Below are 15,847 nucleotides of genomic sequence, written 5' to 3'. Positions count from 1 at the left end.
AGAGGGCCCACAAGGGATGTTGTAAATATGGCCCGACCAGGCTCGGCCACAGTTGGAAATTTGGCGGGGCCCAGCACTCAGGAGCAAGGACCAGAACCCACCCCCCAGGGACACGAACACCCCCGGCTCAGATGTAATGTGAACCCCCCCACCGCGCGGAGAGAGCACCGCCGGGCCCAGGAAGCCGGCACCCCGGGGACACAGCCGCCGTTGCAAAGGGGCCCGTACCCCCCACCAGGGAAGAGGCAGGGGACAGATGGTCCTAGGTCCCACCTTCCTTGCAAAATGTGTGTGCGTGTATGTGTGTTTGAGAGAGTGTGTGTGTGCATGTGTGTGTGTTTATGTTGGGATGTATATATTGAGGGGGAGAGGTGTGTGTACTACGGGGGGTGCGGTTAAAATTGGCGGGTAGGGCACTAAGGGGACGTCTCCTGATTACTCACAGTGACGTCCCCTCACCCTCCCCACCAAGGGGCCCTAAATGTCTAAGGTGCGGTTAAAATTGGCGGGTAGGGTGCTAGGAGGACATCCGCTGCTTGCTGGCAGTGATGTCCAAGCACCCCCCCTACCAAGGGCCCTACATGTCTAAGGTGCAAATAAAACCGAAAGAGGGGGGGCCCACTCCATACGGCAACCACAGGAGGGGGGCCACTGCCTAGTAAACCCCCCCCCCAAGGCTCATCGCAGGCTAAGCCCCCCACCCCCTCACCCTATTATGAGGTTATATGAGGAAGGGGGTAAGTTGGGGACAGATGATAGACTGTCCCCCGGTGGTCAAACAGCCGTCCCCCGCCCCCCCCCCAGCAAGGGGGCCAGGCCCACCCATCCCCGGGGCCCCACCCCCGGAGGCGCAGACACCCCAGGCCCAGCACCACCACCCCCACACAGAGAGAGGGGAGCCAGAAAGCGCCGGCCCCCCCGGAGCAAGCCCAGGCCCCCACCCCCAAACGCCGGCCCTAGAAGAGCTCTGGTCAGGCCTCGACGGGACCGAGGCAGCCAACCGGCCGGGGAAACCGCCGATGCCCTCAGCGGAGACCCCGACCCGTCAACCCCCCCTGCCCCGTACCAATAGTGCCCCCCCCCCCCCCCAGAATGCCCCCCCACAGGACAGGGCCGATAAGACCCCCACCCCACCCCACCCCCAGACCCCGCAGCCGAAGCGGATGATACCCAGACCGACCGGGGGCCCCAAGAGGGTTGTCCCGTCCCGCCCCAGAGCCAGGGAAGGGCCGATCCCAGCCCCAGGTGTAGACGGGAAGCCCATCCAGCGCCGCTGGGCCCCCCCCCCCGAGCAGCGCCCCCCGCCAACCCCCCCCAGCACAGGCAAAGGGACCACCCCCCCAAGCCAAGCCAGACCACCACCCCCCCCCCCCACCACGCACCCCCACACCCAAGCCCAGAGGACCACGCAGCGCCCCAGGCCGCCCCACCCAGGCGCCGGACCCGACCCCCCGACCAACGGAGCCCCCACCACCCCCGGCCAGGCACCGGAGGCCCCGACCCCCACCCCGGCCCACGGCAGAAGGGCAAGGAGCAGTGACGACCATGCCCCCCCCCACCCCCTAAGTCACGGAGTTAGCTATGGGAGACCAGAGAGACCAAATTCTTTCAAAGTTACTTGAACTTTGGGCTGACATTTTTTCCAAGCTGATATGATCAAGCAGCAGATTTCTGTGTTGACTTATATTTATATTTTTTTTGCTTTTCCAATTTATTAAAATAGTTTTTTTAGCAATGCAAAGAGTTATGAAAATGATAGAGCCTAATCCTCCTTCTACATCGATGGCACTCATGTCACCAAGCACACAAAGTGACGGTGAAGCTGTGATTGAAACCTTAAGCCAGACTGATAGATCGGCACATACCTGCTGCCGGAGAACCTGGACAGGCGTGCAGAACCATAGTGCATGCATGTAATTGTCGGGTAGATTACTGTCACAGTGCTGACAAATGTCTGAGTTACTGAGACCCATCTTGAACATCCTCTGTCCAGTGTAGTAAATTCTGTGAAGAGTTTTGAAATGGATTAGCTGCAGATTTGGATTTTTTGTCATTTTAAAGGTGTTTAGACAAAGTTCTGACCAAAAACTTTCATCTGTGCTGATGATCAAATCCGCATCCCATTTTCTTGTCGGAAGTGAAATATTGTTATCTAAATTACATAAAAGTTTGTATATTTTGGAGAGAGTTTTATTCATTGAGAAATTGATCAGAGTGGTAACTACATCTGGTAGCTTTAAATCGTTGTCTCTGTATTTAAACTTTTTAGAAATAAATGATTTAAGTTGCTGATATTCCAAGAAGTTATATATTCCATGTTTGTCTTGAAGTTCCTGGGGAGTTATGAATCTTCTATCAATAATTATGTGCTCTAGTTGTTTTATGCCCCCTGCTTGCCAAGCTGGGAAGTGGATAATTTTTTTGTTTATGAGGATGTCTGGGTTGTTCCAGATGGGTGTCATTTTGCACGGTTGAATTGATGATTTTGATATTTTGAGAAATTCCCACCAGGCTGTTAAAGTGGCATTTATATTAATACTTTTGAAACAATCCTGTTTTTTAACTATTTGACTAATAAATGGAAGATCTGACAGGTTGATCTTTCCACATAACGCCTGTTTTAAGAAGTTTAACAAGGACGGCTCATTGAACGCTGAAGCGCTGTCACTTTAACCCAATGCATCATGGGAGATGAGGTGCATAAAACGGCCGGAGATGGCTTTTCAGAGCTTCATTGTTTTGTTCACTTGTTCCACGGTCTGATGCCGGATTCTGTGGAAAGCTACACCACTAAAGACAAGCTTCAGCTGGTATTTTTGTTGGAACTGAGCGACTTATGAGCTAAATCGAAACAAGGAAGTGAAGACTTCTGATTGGTCAGACTGATGACATGTGATTAGGACTCCAAGAATTATTGGTGAAGACAGTTAAAGTGGCGGGACTTTTCCTAAAACAGTTGTAGCCGTCATTCTTATCAAAATGTCTTTAATAAAATCAAATAAACACAAAGAAAAAACAATTTTATGATCTTTTATATTCCTAACTACTCAGTGTTTTATCAGGGCCTGTTTGGATGAACACAGAGCTGATATCCTGGAGATGGGAAATGTTTTTAGATCAGTTAATGAGGACAATTTCCCACGGCACACTGTCGCCGCGGGAGATGGTTGAAAACACTGACCTAACCTGACAGAAACATATTTAAAAGGATTTTTGCTAGAGTAACAAGCAAACATATGTTTCCTATGCAACTGCAATTGTCAATTAAAAAAGTTATGATAAACAAATAATAAATTATTTAACATTAAGGAGTAGTTACATTTATTTTTCTTTCTATTTATTTCCGTGTATAAATTTAACTGGTCCTTTGAGGACAGCCACTATGCTGATGTGGCCCTCAGTGAAAATAAGTTTGACACCCCTGCCTTAAAAGCTCCAGAAAAAACTCAGCCCAGCAGAAACTCTGATCTTTCTTCTCCTTGCAGCTCTTGATGTGGAGGGGCGGAGCCTGAAGAGGAAGCATCTTTCTGCAGGTGGTGCTGCAGCTTTGGGCATGTTTTCCAACTCTTTAGCTTTTGCTGTTCATGGAGTCGTGTCCCTCTGTTCTTGGAAAGGAGAAACGTGCAGAGAACTTTTCCCATTTCCACTCCCTCCTTTCAGCTGCTGCCCACTGTTCCCCTCTGAATCAGGAGGGAGGAGCTCTCATCTGTTCTGCCCAGCCCCATCTAGAAAGACATCAGCACCACCTGAACATTCCAAAGCTCTTTTCCAACCCATTTCTACTGAGAAGGAACCAAACACATGAAGACTAGAACAGCTGGAACAGGATGAGGGGGAAGGCTAAAGATTCAAGTCTGTTTGTGAGTCAAAGATAGAATGAAGACAGAAATCAATAGCAAACACAGAGTTGATTCAAAAGAGCATTTATTAGATCCAAACAGGCTGCAGGAATTTTACAGACAGCTTTCAGTTTGAAGCCTTTTGACAGTTAGATGCAGTTCTGCAAACAGCCAGCAGGTGTCTCCCTTCTCCCTCCTGCTTCAATGCAGTTGGTGTTGTTGCAGCAGCTGCATCAAAGTGATTCTCTGCATCCAGAGGCTGTCATTCCTCACTAAGATCCACTCTGTTCATTCATGTCTCTGGAGAAAACAGGCTTTATGCTCAGAAAGTTTCTACTAGTTTAGACATTCTAGAAAATAAGGAGATTCAACTGGATTTAGATGAAACTTCTTCAAAACTGCGGCTAAAAATGCTGTCAGCCTGAAAACGAACAGAGTTTTACCCACAAAACACCAAAGAAAAAGGAAGTTCAGTCAGAAAACTGTGGACAACATCAATCAAAGCCAAACTCTGAGTATTTCAAACTGCATGAGTCAACATTTGATCATCAACAGAACAGAGATGATAGAAAAATGATTTAACTGAGAGACTTTTGTTCACTGAGATCAGACAGGATTTCTGCTCCAAAAACTGACTTCAAAGGACTTGAATCCAAACCAGTGAGTCATGTGACCACAGAGTTTGTTCGTGTTTCCACTATGAACCTTCTGGTCACATGACCATGTTGGAGGTTTCTGAATGAAACTCTGTGTTTGTTTGTCAATAAGAGTTTCTGGTGAACAGACATCAAGTGTGAAAAACCTGGAACCAGAATATTGTGATCCAGAGTTCTGGATCTGTCCCTGTTCCAGAGACAGAACCAGGATCCAACGCCTGACTGTGTTTTCCCCTGACCCACACATAGATACATGTCATCCAGAAATGTTCTGTCTGATCAATGATTCCCTCAATCCTTGATTGGTCCATCCCAAACTCAAATCTGTCCATCAAATGTAGATCAAAGAAGAAAGTGATGATCTAGAAAAGAATCTGTTTGTCTGCAGGTCTGTTTTTCCCCAGATCCTGGAGCTGCTGAACATCTGAATCCAACCCATGTTTCAGATCAACACTCCAAGTTAGAATGAGAAGAGGAAGTGCAGTTCTCCATCAGTCCACCGGGGGAGCTGCAGCACAATAACTGTCCACTTGATGCTAAGAGAGACAGTGGAGCTGATCTCAGATCAGTTCATGCTGCAGCTCTGACACTCATCTCCACTTCCTCTGATTCCTCCATCACTCTGCTCTCCACCTCCCAGGAACACCGTCCAGTCACAACATCTCTGCAGACCAGCTGCTGCTGCTGCTCCTGATTCTCCTCCAGGAGGAACATCAGTCCTCCCAGCTCCTCCTACAGAGAGAATGTAGAAAGACAGAGATGAGGGAGTGTCTACTGATCCTGGTCTGTCAGTCAGTGATGCAGCACAGCAGCAGAAAGAGCAGCAGGAGCTTCAGTCCTGTTCAGAGCAGCAGCTTCCTGTCATCTTCCCCTGTTGGAGCTTCTGCTGCTCTGATTGGCTGACTGTTGTCCTGAAGCCTGTCATCATTCTCCTCAGAGCTTCACTGAGAAGCTGCAGCTTCACAGGAAACTCTGCATCTTTGCTCTCAGACTAACTTTAGTACGAAACATCTGGAAGCAGCTGGACTGACTCCAACCCTCTACTGACCTCAGAGTCTGCAGTTTGGAGTTTGGACTCTCCACCAGATCCTGGAGCTGCTGAACATCTGAAGACTGAAGACCGTTCCCTCTCAGGTCCAGTTCTGTCAGGTGGGACGGGTTGGACTTCAGAGCTGAGGCCAGAGCATCACAGCTGGTCTGTGACAACCTGCAGAAATTCAACCTGAATACAGAACAAAAACTTGAGTTTAAAGACAAAGTTCATGTTTTTCATCCTTCATTTCTTCTAAAGAATTCAGAGCTGAAGAAGATCAGAAAGTTTAGAAAAAGTCCAAAGATGTGAAGCAACAGCAGCAGATCAGAAAAGTCCAGCAGAAGCAAAGAAGAACATTCAGGAACATTCAGGACAACATGCAGCTGCTTCAGGATAGAAGTCCAGATGTGTGAAAGTCAAACATCAGCCTGTGGCTGCATCCAAACCAACTGATGTTTCTGCAGCAACAGCAGAAAAAGTCCACTTCCTCTTTCTGCTCAGCTCTTCTCCAAACAGCACTGAATCATGGGAGAATTTCAGCAGCAGGATGCTGGAAAGTCTTCATCCCAGTTTTCAGGAGATGATCTTCCAGTCCTTCTCTGCTGCAGCCCTTCAAGCAGAGACTTTCAGCTCCAACAGATCAAAGCAGAGAGAAGAAGGAAGTGATGAGGAAGAGTCAGCAGCAAATGTTGGACATTGATCCCTGATCCATGACTTCAGCTCTGAATGAAGAGTCAGAAGCTGCTGGGAGCTTTGATGGATGATGTGATGATGTTTGTGGATGAAAAGGTGAGGATGTTTGTGGAGGATGTGTCTGTCAGAGCAGCATCCAGCTGCAGCATGACTCTGTCACTGTCTGCTCGCAAACAACAGCCGCTGGACTCTCAGCTGCATCTGCTGAAACACAGCAGCATGACTCAGAGTGCATGTGAGCGTGCACAGCTGCTTCTTCTGCACTGGCTTTTGTAGGAAAAAATCTGTTCGCTTTGCAGATTTCCTATACGTACTCAAAAGTCGGAAGAGAAGACCAGGATTTGACCGGATAAAGATCCACAAAGTTTCTATTTTCCTAACAGAGTTTCTAAAACAAATAAACAGATATATCTGGGTTCTCAAACTTCAAAGTCCACAATTCACACGGATTACATGTGACTAGCGTGCAGACAGATGAGAACAAAAGGCACTTCTGGAATGGATAGTTTTATCCTGCTGAGTAGAAGTTCTCCCCCCGGGCGCATGGATTCATCGACAGCTGGGCCGTCTACTTCCGCCGGCCCACATTTGGAGAACCACACCGTCTCACCCTGGAAAATGGCTTCCCACATCTGTTCACAGTAAATCAGCTCGGAGAGCAGAAACTTCATAGCAGGCACTGGAGCAAAAGGTCAGCCTCTCCCTGGCATGAGAACGGCCATATAATTCTGCTCTCACAGATCGGATCTAAGGACAGGTCATAGCAGTAAACCTTTGACCGAGGTCACGAGTAAGTGGGAGTATGAGTGCAGCACATACCAAATGCATGTAAACCTGGACCTCAACACTTCAATGTACTAAAAAGATAAAACAGCAAACATACATTCCTTCACTTTAAAGGAGTCTGTTGGAGCAAAGACACAAAGAAGAGCTGATGGCTGCAAGCAGAACTTTGTGGAGCACAAATATCAGCAGACAGCTTTGAAATAAGGAGCTGCAGGAAGAAAAGAAGAAGTTCTTCTGCAGATCTTTGAAGAGAACAAGCAGCTGCAGGAAGATGCTGCTGCAGATCAGAATCTGGACATTTCTGCTCACTGTGGGTCAACACAACTTTGTCATCATATTGATCTGAACACAACTGAATCATGGAGTCTGACCTCAGAGTCTGCAGTCTGCAGTCTGAACTCTTCAGAAAACCACACAGATGAAGAACTCCTGAATCCTGCAGGTCGTTCCAGCTCAGGTCCAGTTCTGTCAGGTTGGATGGGTTTTTCTTCAGAGCTGAGACCAGAACTTCACAGCTGATCTCTGACAAACCGCAGCACTCCAACCTGCAATCAGTCAGAAAAGTGTGTTCAGGAGCAGTGATGCAGCTGGAGGTCCAGGAACTTGGTCCATTCAGTCAGGTGAGACCCGCCCTGATGACAGACTGACAGATTAGCCCTGTTAAGGGTTAATCTGGGTATAATGATCTATATATATATATATATGATGGCTGTATATATGATCTGGGTAAAATCTGGGTATGATCTGTTGATTTAACAGATAATTCTGGATTGAAGTGGGAATCTTCAGTTAGAGAACAGATTTCCACAGTTGTGATGTCATCAATGTTTCCACTTGATTTGCTGAAGTTTCCATGAGGTTCAACACAGATTCAGATAAAGACTGAAGAGGACAGAAAAGAAAAACAGCATTCAGTTGTTCCATGGAAATATTCTGTAGACACTAAACACTCTGGTCCTTTTAAATCAGAGAACCAACAAGCACATTTAGAAACTTGTTGAAATGTTGGATTTCATGTTGGAGTTTTGGAAACACAATTGGAAGTGTAGAAAAATCCAGGTCAGCATGAAGTTTCTCTGCAGAAACTCAAAGATGTTCACCCCAATAAAAGAATGAAGCAGAGCTAAACTTTCCTTTCTCTCTTTATCCTGACTGGAAAAAGCAGATTGTGCAGAAAAACAGCTGAAAAAGTCTTTAGTTTTCCTCTGAAAGCATTTCCTGACATTTCTAAACTGTAGATGGGCCTTGAAAAACTTGAGGATCCACGGGGCCCAATATGTCTGAATGTGGCCCTGCAGGGGAGCTGCTGATGGTTCTGCTGGTAGTCTAAGGGTTTCAGCTGGTTCTGCTGCTCCCAAATGTCCTTCTTCTTATCACAGAAATCCTTTTGGATCTTCTTCAGATTGTTAACTGGTCTACTGCCTGACTGCAGTCATGTTTCCAACTAATATCGGAAACCAGGATTTTAGTAGCTGGTTCCAGCTGTTCCACCATGACACTCTTTCGTTCATTCTTGTTCTTCCATTAATTCCCTTCCTTTCAGGGAATTAATCAGTCTGTCGCAGACCGTGAAACTTATTATTACCAATTACTTTTATTATTCATGAGTGGGGTTTAGAAAATATAAAGTTTATACATTCAATTGCTTGACAGTAATATCTCTTCATAACAAGCTGCTGCTCTGTGGGTCAGAAATATGCTGCAAGTGTTTGTCCATTAATATCTGCAGTTCTGGGATTGATTGATGTTTTCTTTAAGAGAACACAGAACATGAACTTCTCCTAGATCTCAACAACTGGATGAATTTAGGTTCTCCTGATAGTCTGGTGCAAAAAACCAGGAGAAAATTTGTAACCAAGAAAGACTAAGAAAAACCAGGATTTTTAACTTAGGCACAATGTTGTTTTCTTTTTACTTCTATGCAACAGTCCTCTGCTGTTTCCTCTGCACTGTTGTCTATTTACCACTTTCTCCTGAAACAGAGAAAAACAGACAGAACTTGTTGTAGAGAATCAACATTTGGATGAAGTCTGACCTGAGACTCTCCAGTTTACAGTCTGGACTCATTAGTCCACCTGACAGAAACTTCACTCCTGAATCCTGCAGGTTGTTGTAACTCAGATCTAGAACTCTGAGTCTGGAGGACTGAGAGCTGAGAACTGAGGACAGAGCTACACAGCTTCTCTTTGACAGGAAACTGCATCTCAATCTGAAGAAAACAAAGACAGACAGCAGTTATTGAATCTTTCATGTTTCCATCAGATTCATTTGTTTACTGAAGGTGATTTTCCTGAGAGTTCTTACAGAGCTTTGTTGGAGGCTTTGATCACTGGCAGCAGCCTCAGAAGAGCCTCCTCTGAACACGAGTATTTCTGCAGGTCAAACTCTTCCAGATCTTCCTCTGATGACAGTAAGATGAAGGCCAGAGCAGACCACTGATCAGGAGACAGTTTATCTGTGGAGAGACGTTCTGACCTCAGGAACTGTTGGATCTCCTCCACTAGAGAACCATCATTCAGTTCATTCAGACAGTGGAACAGGTTGATGCTTTTCTCTGCAGGCAGATCCTCACTGATCTTCTCCTTCATGAACTGGACTGTTTCCTGATTGGTCTGTGAGCTACTTCCTGTCTGAGTCAGCAGACCTCGTAGGAGACTCTGATTGGTCCGCAGTGAAAGACCCAGGAGGAAGCGGAGGAACAAGTCCAGGTGTCCGTTTGGACTCTGTAAGGCCTTCTCCACAGCACTCTGGTAGAACTGGACTAGACTTTTCAGTTCAGGCCAAGAGATCTGTGATTGTTCTCCCTCCATGAGGTTGAGTCCAGAGGTGATGAAGGTCAGGTGGACATGAAGAGCAGCCAGAAACTCCTGAACACTCAGATGGATGAAGCAGAAGACCTTGTCCTGGTACAGGCCTCTCTCCTCTCTAAAGATCTGTGTGAACACTCCTGAGTACACTGAGGCTGCTCTGATATCGATGCCACACTCTGTCAGGTCAGATTCATAGAAGATCAGGTTTCCTTTCTGCAGCTGCTCAAAAGCCAATTTTCCCAGAGACTCCATCATCTTCCTGCTCTCTGGACTCCAGTGAGGATCTGTCTCAGCTCCTCCATCATACTTGACCTTCTTGACTTTGGCCTGAACCACCAGGAAGTGGATGTACATCTCAGTCAAGCTCTTGGGCAGCTCTCCTCCCTCTCTGCTCTTCAGCAGATCCTCCAGAACTGTAGCAGTGATCCAGCAGAAGACTGGGATGTGGCACATGATGTGGAGGCTTCTGGATCTCTTGATGTGGGAGATGATCCTGCTGGCCTGCTCTTCATCTCTGAACCTCTTCCTGAAGTACTCCTCCTTCTGTGGATCATTGAACCCTCTGACCTCTGTCACCATGTCAACACACTCAGCAGGGATCTGATTGGCTGCTGCAGGTCGTGTGGTTATCCAGAGGCAAGCAGAGGGAAGCAGATTCCCCCTGATGAGGTTTGTCAGCAGATCACCAACTGAGGTGGACTTTCTGGGGTCATTTAGGATCTGAGTCTTGTGGAAGTCCAGAGGAAGTCGACACTCATCCAGACCATCAAAGATGAAGAGGACCTGGAAGTCTTCAAAGCTGCAGATTCCTGCTTGTTTGGTTTCAGGGAAGAAGTGATGAACAAGTTCCACCAAGCTGAACTTCTCCTCTTTCAGCACATTCAGCTCTCTGAAAGTGAATGGAAATGTGAAGTGGAGGTTCTGGTTGGCTTTGCCTTCAGCCCAGTCCAGAGTGAACTTCTGAGTTAAGACTGTTTTCCCGATGCCAGCCACTCCCTTAGTCATCACGGTTCTGATTGGTTCTTGTCTTCCAGCTGGGAGTTGGAAGAGCTCTTCTTGTCTGATGCTTGTTTCTGCTCTGTCTGCTTTCCTGGAAGCTGCTTCAATCTGTCTGACCTCATGTTCTTCATTCAGCTCTCCTCTTCCTCCCTCTGTGATGAAGAGCTCTGTGTAGATCTCATTCAGAAGGGTTGGGTTTCCTGCTTTAGTAATCCCCTCAAACAAACACTGGAACTTCTCCTTCAGACCAGATTGGACTTCATGTCGACAAACTGCAGGAGATCCTGAATAAAGACAACAAACAGTAAATCAACTCCCTGCAGCCCTGAATGACGAGGGTTTGAATCCCTGTGGTTCCATGTGTTCAGACATCAGTAAATCTTCATTTATCAGCAGCTGAAACCTTCAGAGAAATCCTCTTACTGCTCTGCAGTCCATCAGCCAGCTCCTCCTGCTTCATTCTCCTCAGGAAGTTCTCTGTCATCTTCATCAGTGGCTCTCTGCTGCTCCTCTGCTCTTCATCTTCCAGGTCCTCCTCATCCTCCCTCTGACTCAGAATCTTCTTCTTTGGCTCCTTCTTCACAAAAGTGACAATGTTGAGCCAATCAGAGTGAAGTCACGGAGCCAAACATCAGCTCCATGTTGGACACACTGACAGTCCACTGGTGTCCAAAGTGCAGCATGGAGACGACTGTCGACAGAATGATGGAAAAGTAGTTGTTGTTCATGTACAGACCAGAAAGATGGAGTCCAGCTGTGTTTGATGCTGCTGGACAGACGGACCACTGGGAGTCTCTGAGCTCTGCTGGTCCAGTCTGTGGAGAATCAGCAACAATCAGATCCATTCTGTCTGTGCTGGTACGTTTAAACCAAACAAACTAGTTTTATGTCGCAGCTAGAATATTCTACAAACAAATCAGTTTTCATTCACTCCAATGTAAAATGGCCCAATTGAACAACACATATAAGCATATTTACAGATTTTTTTTTTTTTTTGGTTACAATTCTTATTCATAAAATTACATTGGGAGTCTTTAAATAATCCTTTTCAGTTTATATTGTATATGATAAAATACAATGCATTGCGAAAGTATTCAGCCCCTTTGAACTCTTCAAACTTTTGCCACATTTCAGGCTGCAAACATAAATAATAATTCACTTTATTTCAGACTCAGATGCAGTGCAGAAAAAGAAGACAGACAAACAGAACATACAAAACGGGAAGTACAGTTTACAACCACTTAGACAGAGTATAATCTCTGTGTCCAGTGCTTCCTCAAGGCAGAGGTGTAGCGGCATGAGCTTCTTTGGGGATCAGTCAGAGACATTATAGTTGCGTTTTTAGACTTGTCCAGACGCTCCATGAGGCTGTAGGTATGATGACGTTGTAGTTCCTCACAGTTGGGGATGTGAGCATCCACAAACAGCTGACTGGCTCTGTACTACCTTGGCACCTGTAGCAGAAGCCTAAAGGCATCGCTATAGGCCACTGTGAATTCACGGATGTCCCACGTCCATAAATCCATAAATCCGGAGTGCAATAAGCTCTGAACAACAAACACTTCACTTAAAGAGAACATATACTGAATTTTCTCATCAGCATATTTGCCTGAGCATGGAGTTTACAGTCTCTGAATGTCTCTGTCATCCCGCCAATCATCAGTAATAAGATGTCCAAGATATTTAATAACTGAGGTTTTGTACCAAAGGCTTTACTGAGATATTGGGCATACAAAATGATTCAGCCCCTTTGCTTTCAGTGCAACAAACTCTCTTCAGATGTTCAGTGAGGATCTCTGAATGATCCAATGTTGACCTAAATGACTAATGGTAACAAATAGAAGCCACCCGTATAGAATCAATTCTCTGCATAAATCCACCTGCTCTGTGATAGTCTCAGAGGTCCGTTTGAAGCGCAGAGAGCATCACAAAGAACATAAAGCTGGATTTAAAGCCAGTTTGGGATACAAAAAGATGTCCTAAACTTTAAACATCCCAATGAGCACTCTGCAAATGATAATATTGAAATAGGAGTCTCAGACCACTGCAAATCTACAAAAACCCGTCTGTCCATCTAAACTTTCAGCTCAAGCAAGGAGAAGACTGATCACAGATGCAGCCAAGAGGCCTGTCTGTCGCAGAGCCAGTTAACATCGTCACCCCCTTAAGATCTTCGCTGAAACCTGACAGGGTTGTTGTAGAATGAGTATGTGCTAAAACCGGTATGTCAGCGCGCGTGCATGTGTGTGTGTAGGAAGGAGAACGGAGCGCATGCAGCGCAAGAGTGAGTGAGAGCGCGCAGCGCAAGTGTGTTGGGGGCGTGTGTTCATGTTTGGTGTTACAGAGTGAAGGACAACAGTAATAAAAGAAGTTTGCCCCAGAAGAACGGTGACTGATCCTTTATTAACCCTCTGAGGGAAGCTCTGTGTCACGGTGGAGGGGGGCTCGAGAGCCGGTAGGACCCAGGCGCAGAGACGGGAGGCAAACGGGTTCAATGGCAAGGGGTTTAATTATAACAAACAAAAGGCGCTGCAGAGCAGGATGACAACAACAAAACAAAACTCACTGTGGCGTGGAACAAGAAACGAGGAACATGGCATGACAAGGACAACCAGGACAGGAATAACTAATGGACCAACACAGGAGGAAGGCAGAGACAAGACTTAAATACAGACAGGGCAGACAAGACACAGGTGAACACGATCAGGGCAGATGGGGACCAAAGGAAGTAAAACTCAAGAAAACAGACAAGACAGGAGACTTTCAAAATAAAACAGGAAACAGAAACAAGACAGAACAAGGACCAAAAACAAGACAACAAAATCAAATCATGACAGTACCCCCCCCTCAAGGAACCGCTCCGAGGTTCCACAAGTCACATGAGGGGGGGGCCCCGGAGGATAAACCTCGACGGGCACAAGAGTCCAGAGGACGGCCGGGGGTCCGCGCCGTCCGGCGAGGCAGGTCCGGAGGACGGCCGGGGGGCCGAGCGGTCCGGCGAGGCAGGTCCGGAGGACGGCCGGGGGGCCGAGCGGTCCGGCGAGGCAGGTCCGGAGGACGGCCGGGGGGCCGAGCGGTCCGGCGTGGAGTCGTCTGGCGTGGAGTCGTCTGGCGTGGAGTCGTCTGGCGTGGAGTCGTCTGGCGTGGAGTCGTCTGGCGTGGAGTCGTCTGGCGTGGAGTCGTCTGGCGTGGAGTCGTCTGGCGTGGAGTCGTCTGGCGTGGAGTCTGGCGTGGAGTCTGGCGTGGAGTCTGGCGTGGAGTCGGGCCAGCAGTCAGGCTCTGGCGGGTCGGGCCAGCAGTCAGGCTCTGGCGGGTCGGGCCAGCAGTCAGGCTCTGGCGGGTCGGGCCAGCAGTCAGGCTCTGGCGGGTCGGGCCAGCAGTCAGGCTCTGGCGGGTCGGGCCAGCAGTCAGGCTCTGGCGGGTCGGGCCAGCAGTCAGGCTCTGGCGGGTCGGGCGTGGAGCAGAGCTCTGGCGGGTCGGGCGTGGAGCAGAGCTCTGGCGGGTCGGGCGTGGAGCAGAGCTCTGGCGGGTCGGGCGTGGAGCAGAGCTCTGGCGGGTCGGGCGTGGAGCAGAGCTCTGGCGGGTCGGGCGTGGAGCAGAGCTCTGGCGGATCGGGCGTGGAGCAGAGCTCTGGCGGATCGGGCGTGGAGCAGAGCTCTGGCGGATCGGGCGTGGAGCAGAGCTCTGGCGGGTCAGGCGTGGAGCCGAGCTCTGGCGGGTCAGGCGTGGCCTTGGCAGCGGGGGTCGGTCGGGGTTCAGGCGGAACCCCCCTGGTAGCCGGGATGGGTCGGGGCGCAGGCGGCACCCCCCTGGGAGCCGGGACGGGTCGGGGCGCAGGCGGCACCCCCCTGGGAGCCGGGACGGGTCGGGGCGCAGGCGGCACCCCCCTGGGAGCCGGGACGGGTCGGGGTGCGTCCGGGACCACCACTGAACGTGGTTGTGGTGCATCCTGGACCACCACCGGAACATGACGGGGATGGGGTGCATCCGGCACCACCACTGGAAAGCGATGTGGTGCGTGCCGGACCACCTCTGGAACAGGAAGGGGACGGCGGGGACGACGGCGACGACGACCCCCCCTCAGGGCAAGACGGCTCCCAGTATAGTCCAGGGGGCTCCCACTCCAGGCATACGATGAGAACTGGGCCTGTTCGAAGACCCAAAATGTCCTGGTCTGCTCTGCTTCCAGGCAGTAGGCCTCTAAAAGCCGCATGTCCCGCTCTGCTGGGTCCAGAAAATATGGTTGGTCCATTCTGTCACGGTGAGGTGGCTCGAGAGCCGGTAGGACCCAGGCGCAGAGACGGGAGGCAAACGGGTTCAATGGCAAGGGGTTTAATTATAACAAACAAAAGGCGCTGCAGAGCAGGATGACAACAACAAAACAAAACTCACTGTGGCGTGGAACAAGAAACGAGGAACATGGCATGACAAGGACAACCAGGACAGGAATAACTAATGAACCAACACAGGAGGAAGGCAGAGACAAGACTTAAATACAGACAGGGCAGACAAGACACAGGTGAACACGATCAGGGCAGATGGGGACCAAAGGAAGTAAAACTCAAGAAAACAGACAAGACAGGAGACTTTCAAAATAAAACAGGAAACATAAACAAGACAGAACAAGGACCAAAAACAAGACAACAAAATCAAATCATGACACTCTGAGGGTTCGAAACGGGAAGTGAACCTCAAAGGAAGATCCGCCAACGGCCCTGGAGAGGATCTCTCCTGCATTTTCCGACCACGGTCAGAAAGCGAAAAGTCATTGCAGGAAAGGTTCAATAAGGTCAGCATCACTCTAAAAAGAGTATTTGGACTGTAGTTGGTAAGATTAACTGTTTTACATTAATCTAACTTAATTATTTAGTTTGGTGAAAATATATCTTACTTTCAATCAGCTTAATTCAATTAAGTTGGTGTAACTTTGGTGTGAAGCTGTCAATTCAATTCCAAATCAATTTTTTTGTATTGCCCAAACTCACAACAACAGTCGTCTCGATGGGCTTCGAAGTAAAACATGAACTCAAA

The 15,847-nt window shown here is 48.3% G+C and overlaps 3 protein-coding genes across 4 annotated transcripts in view; 1 reads left to right on the top strand and 2 right to left on the bottom strand.

The window, feature by feature from the left end:
- Positions 1-15,847, bottom strand: part of LOC105355327 (NACHT, LRR and PYD domains-containing protein 12-like) — a 1,049,862-nt gene that overhangs the window by 85,320 nt on the left and 948,695 nt on the right. The gene's annotated exons all lie outside the window — the stretch shown is intronic.
- The window catches only part of LOC105355240 (protein NLRC3), a 591,340-nt gene that overhangs the window by 223,419 nt on the left and 352,074 nt on the right, over positions 1-15,847 (top strand). The gene's annotated exons all lie outside the window — the stretch shown is intronic.
- LOC111946428 (NACHT, LRR and PYD domains-containing protein 12-like) lies at positions 5,209-15,029 on the bottom strand. The gene is made up of 8 exons (XM_023949629.1): positions 14,939-15,029; positions 13,900-14,095; positions 11,553-11,631; positions 11,240-11,432; positions 9,312-11,100; positions 9,043-9,216; positions 7,454-7,552; positions 5,209-5,227 (listed from the first exon to the last, which is right to left on the bottom strand). The coding sequence occupies exons 1-8, from the start codon at positions 15,027-15,029 to the stop codon at positions 5,209-5,211; spliced, it is 2,640 nt and encodes an 879-aa protein (XP_023805397.1).

This window comes from Oryzias latipes, chromosome 2 (assembly GCF_002234675.1).
Source record: "Oryzias latipes chromosome 2, ASM223467v1".
Taxonomy (NCBI): domain Eukaryota; kingdom Metazoa; phylum Chordata; class Actinopteri; order Beloniformes; family Adrianichthyidae; genus Oryzias; species Oryzias latipes.
This window is presented reverse-complemented; position numbering and strand designations above follow the sequence as displayed.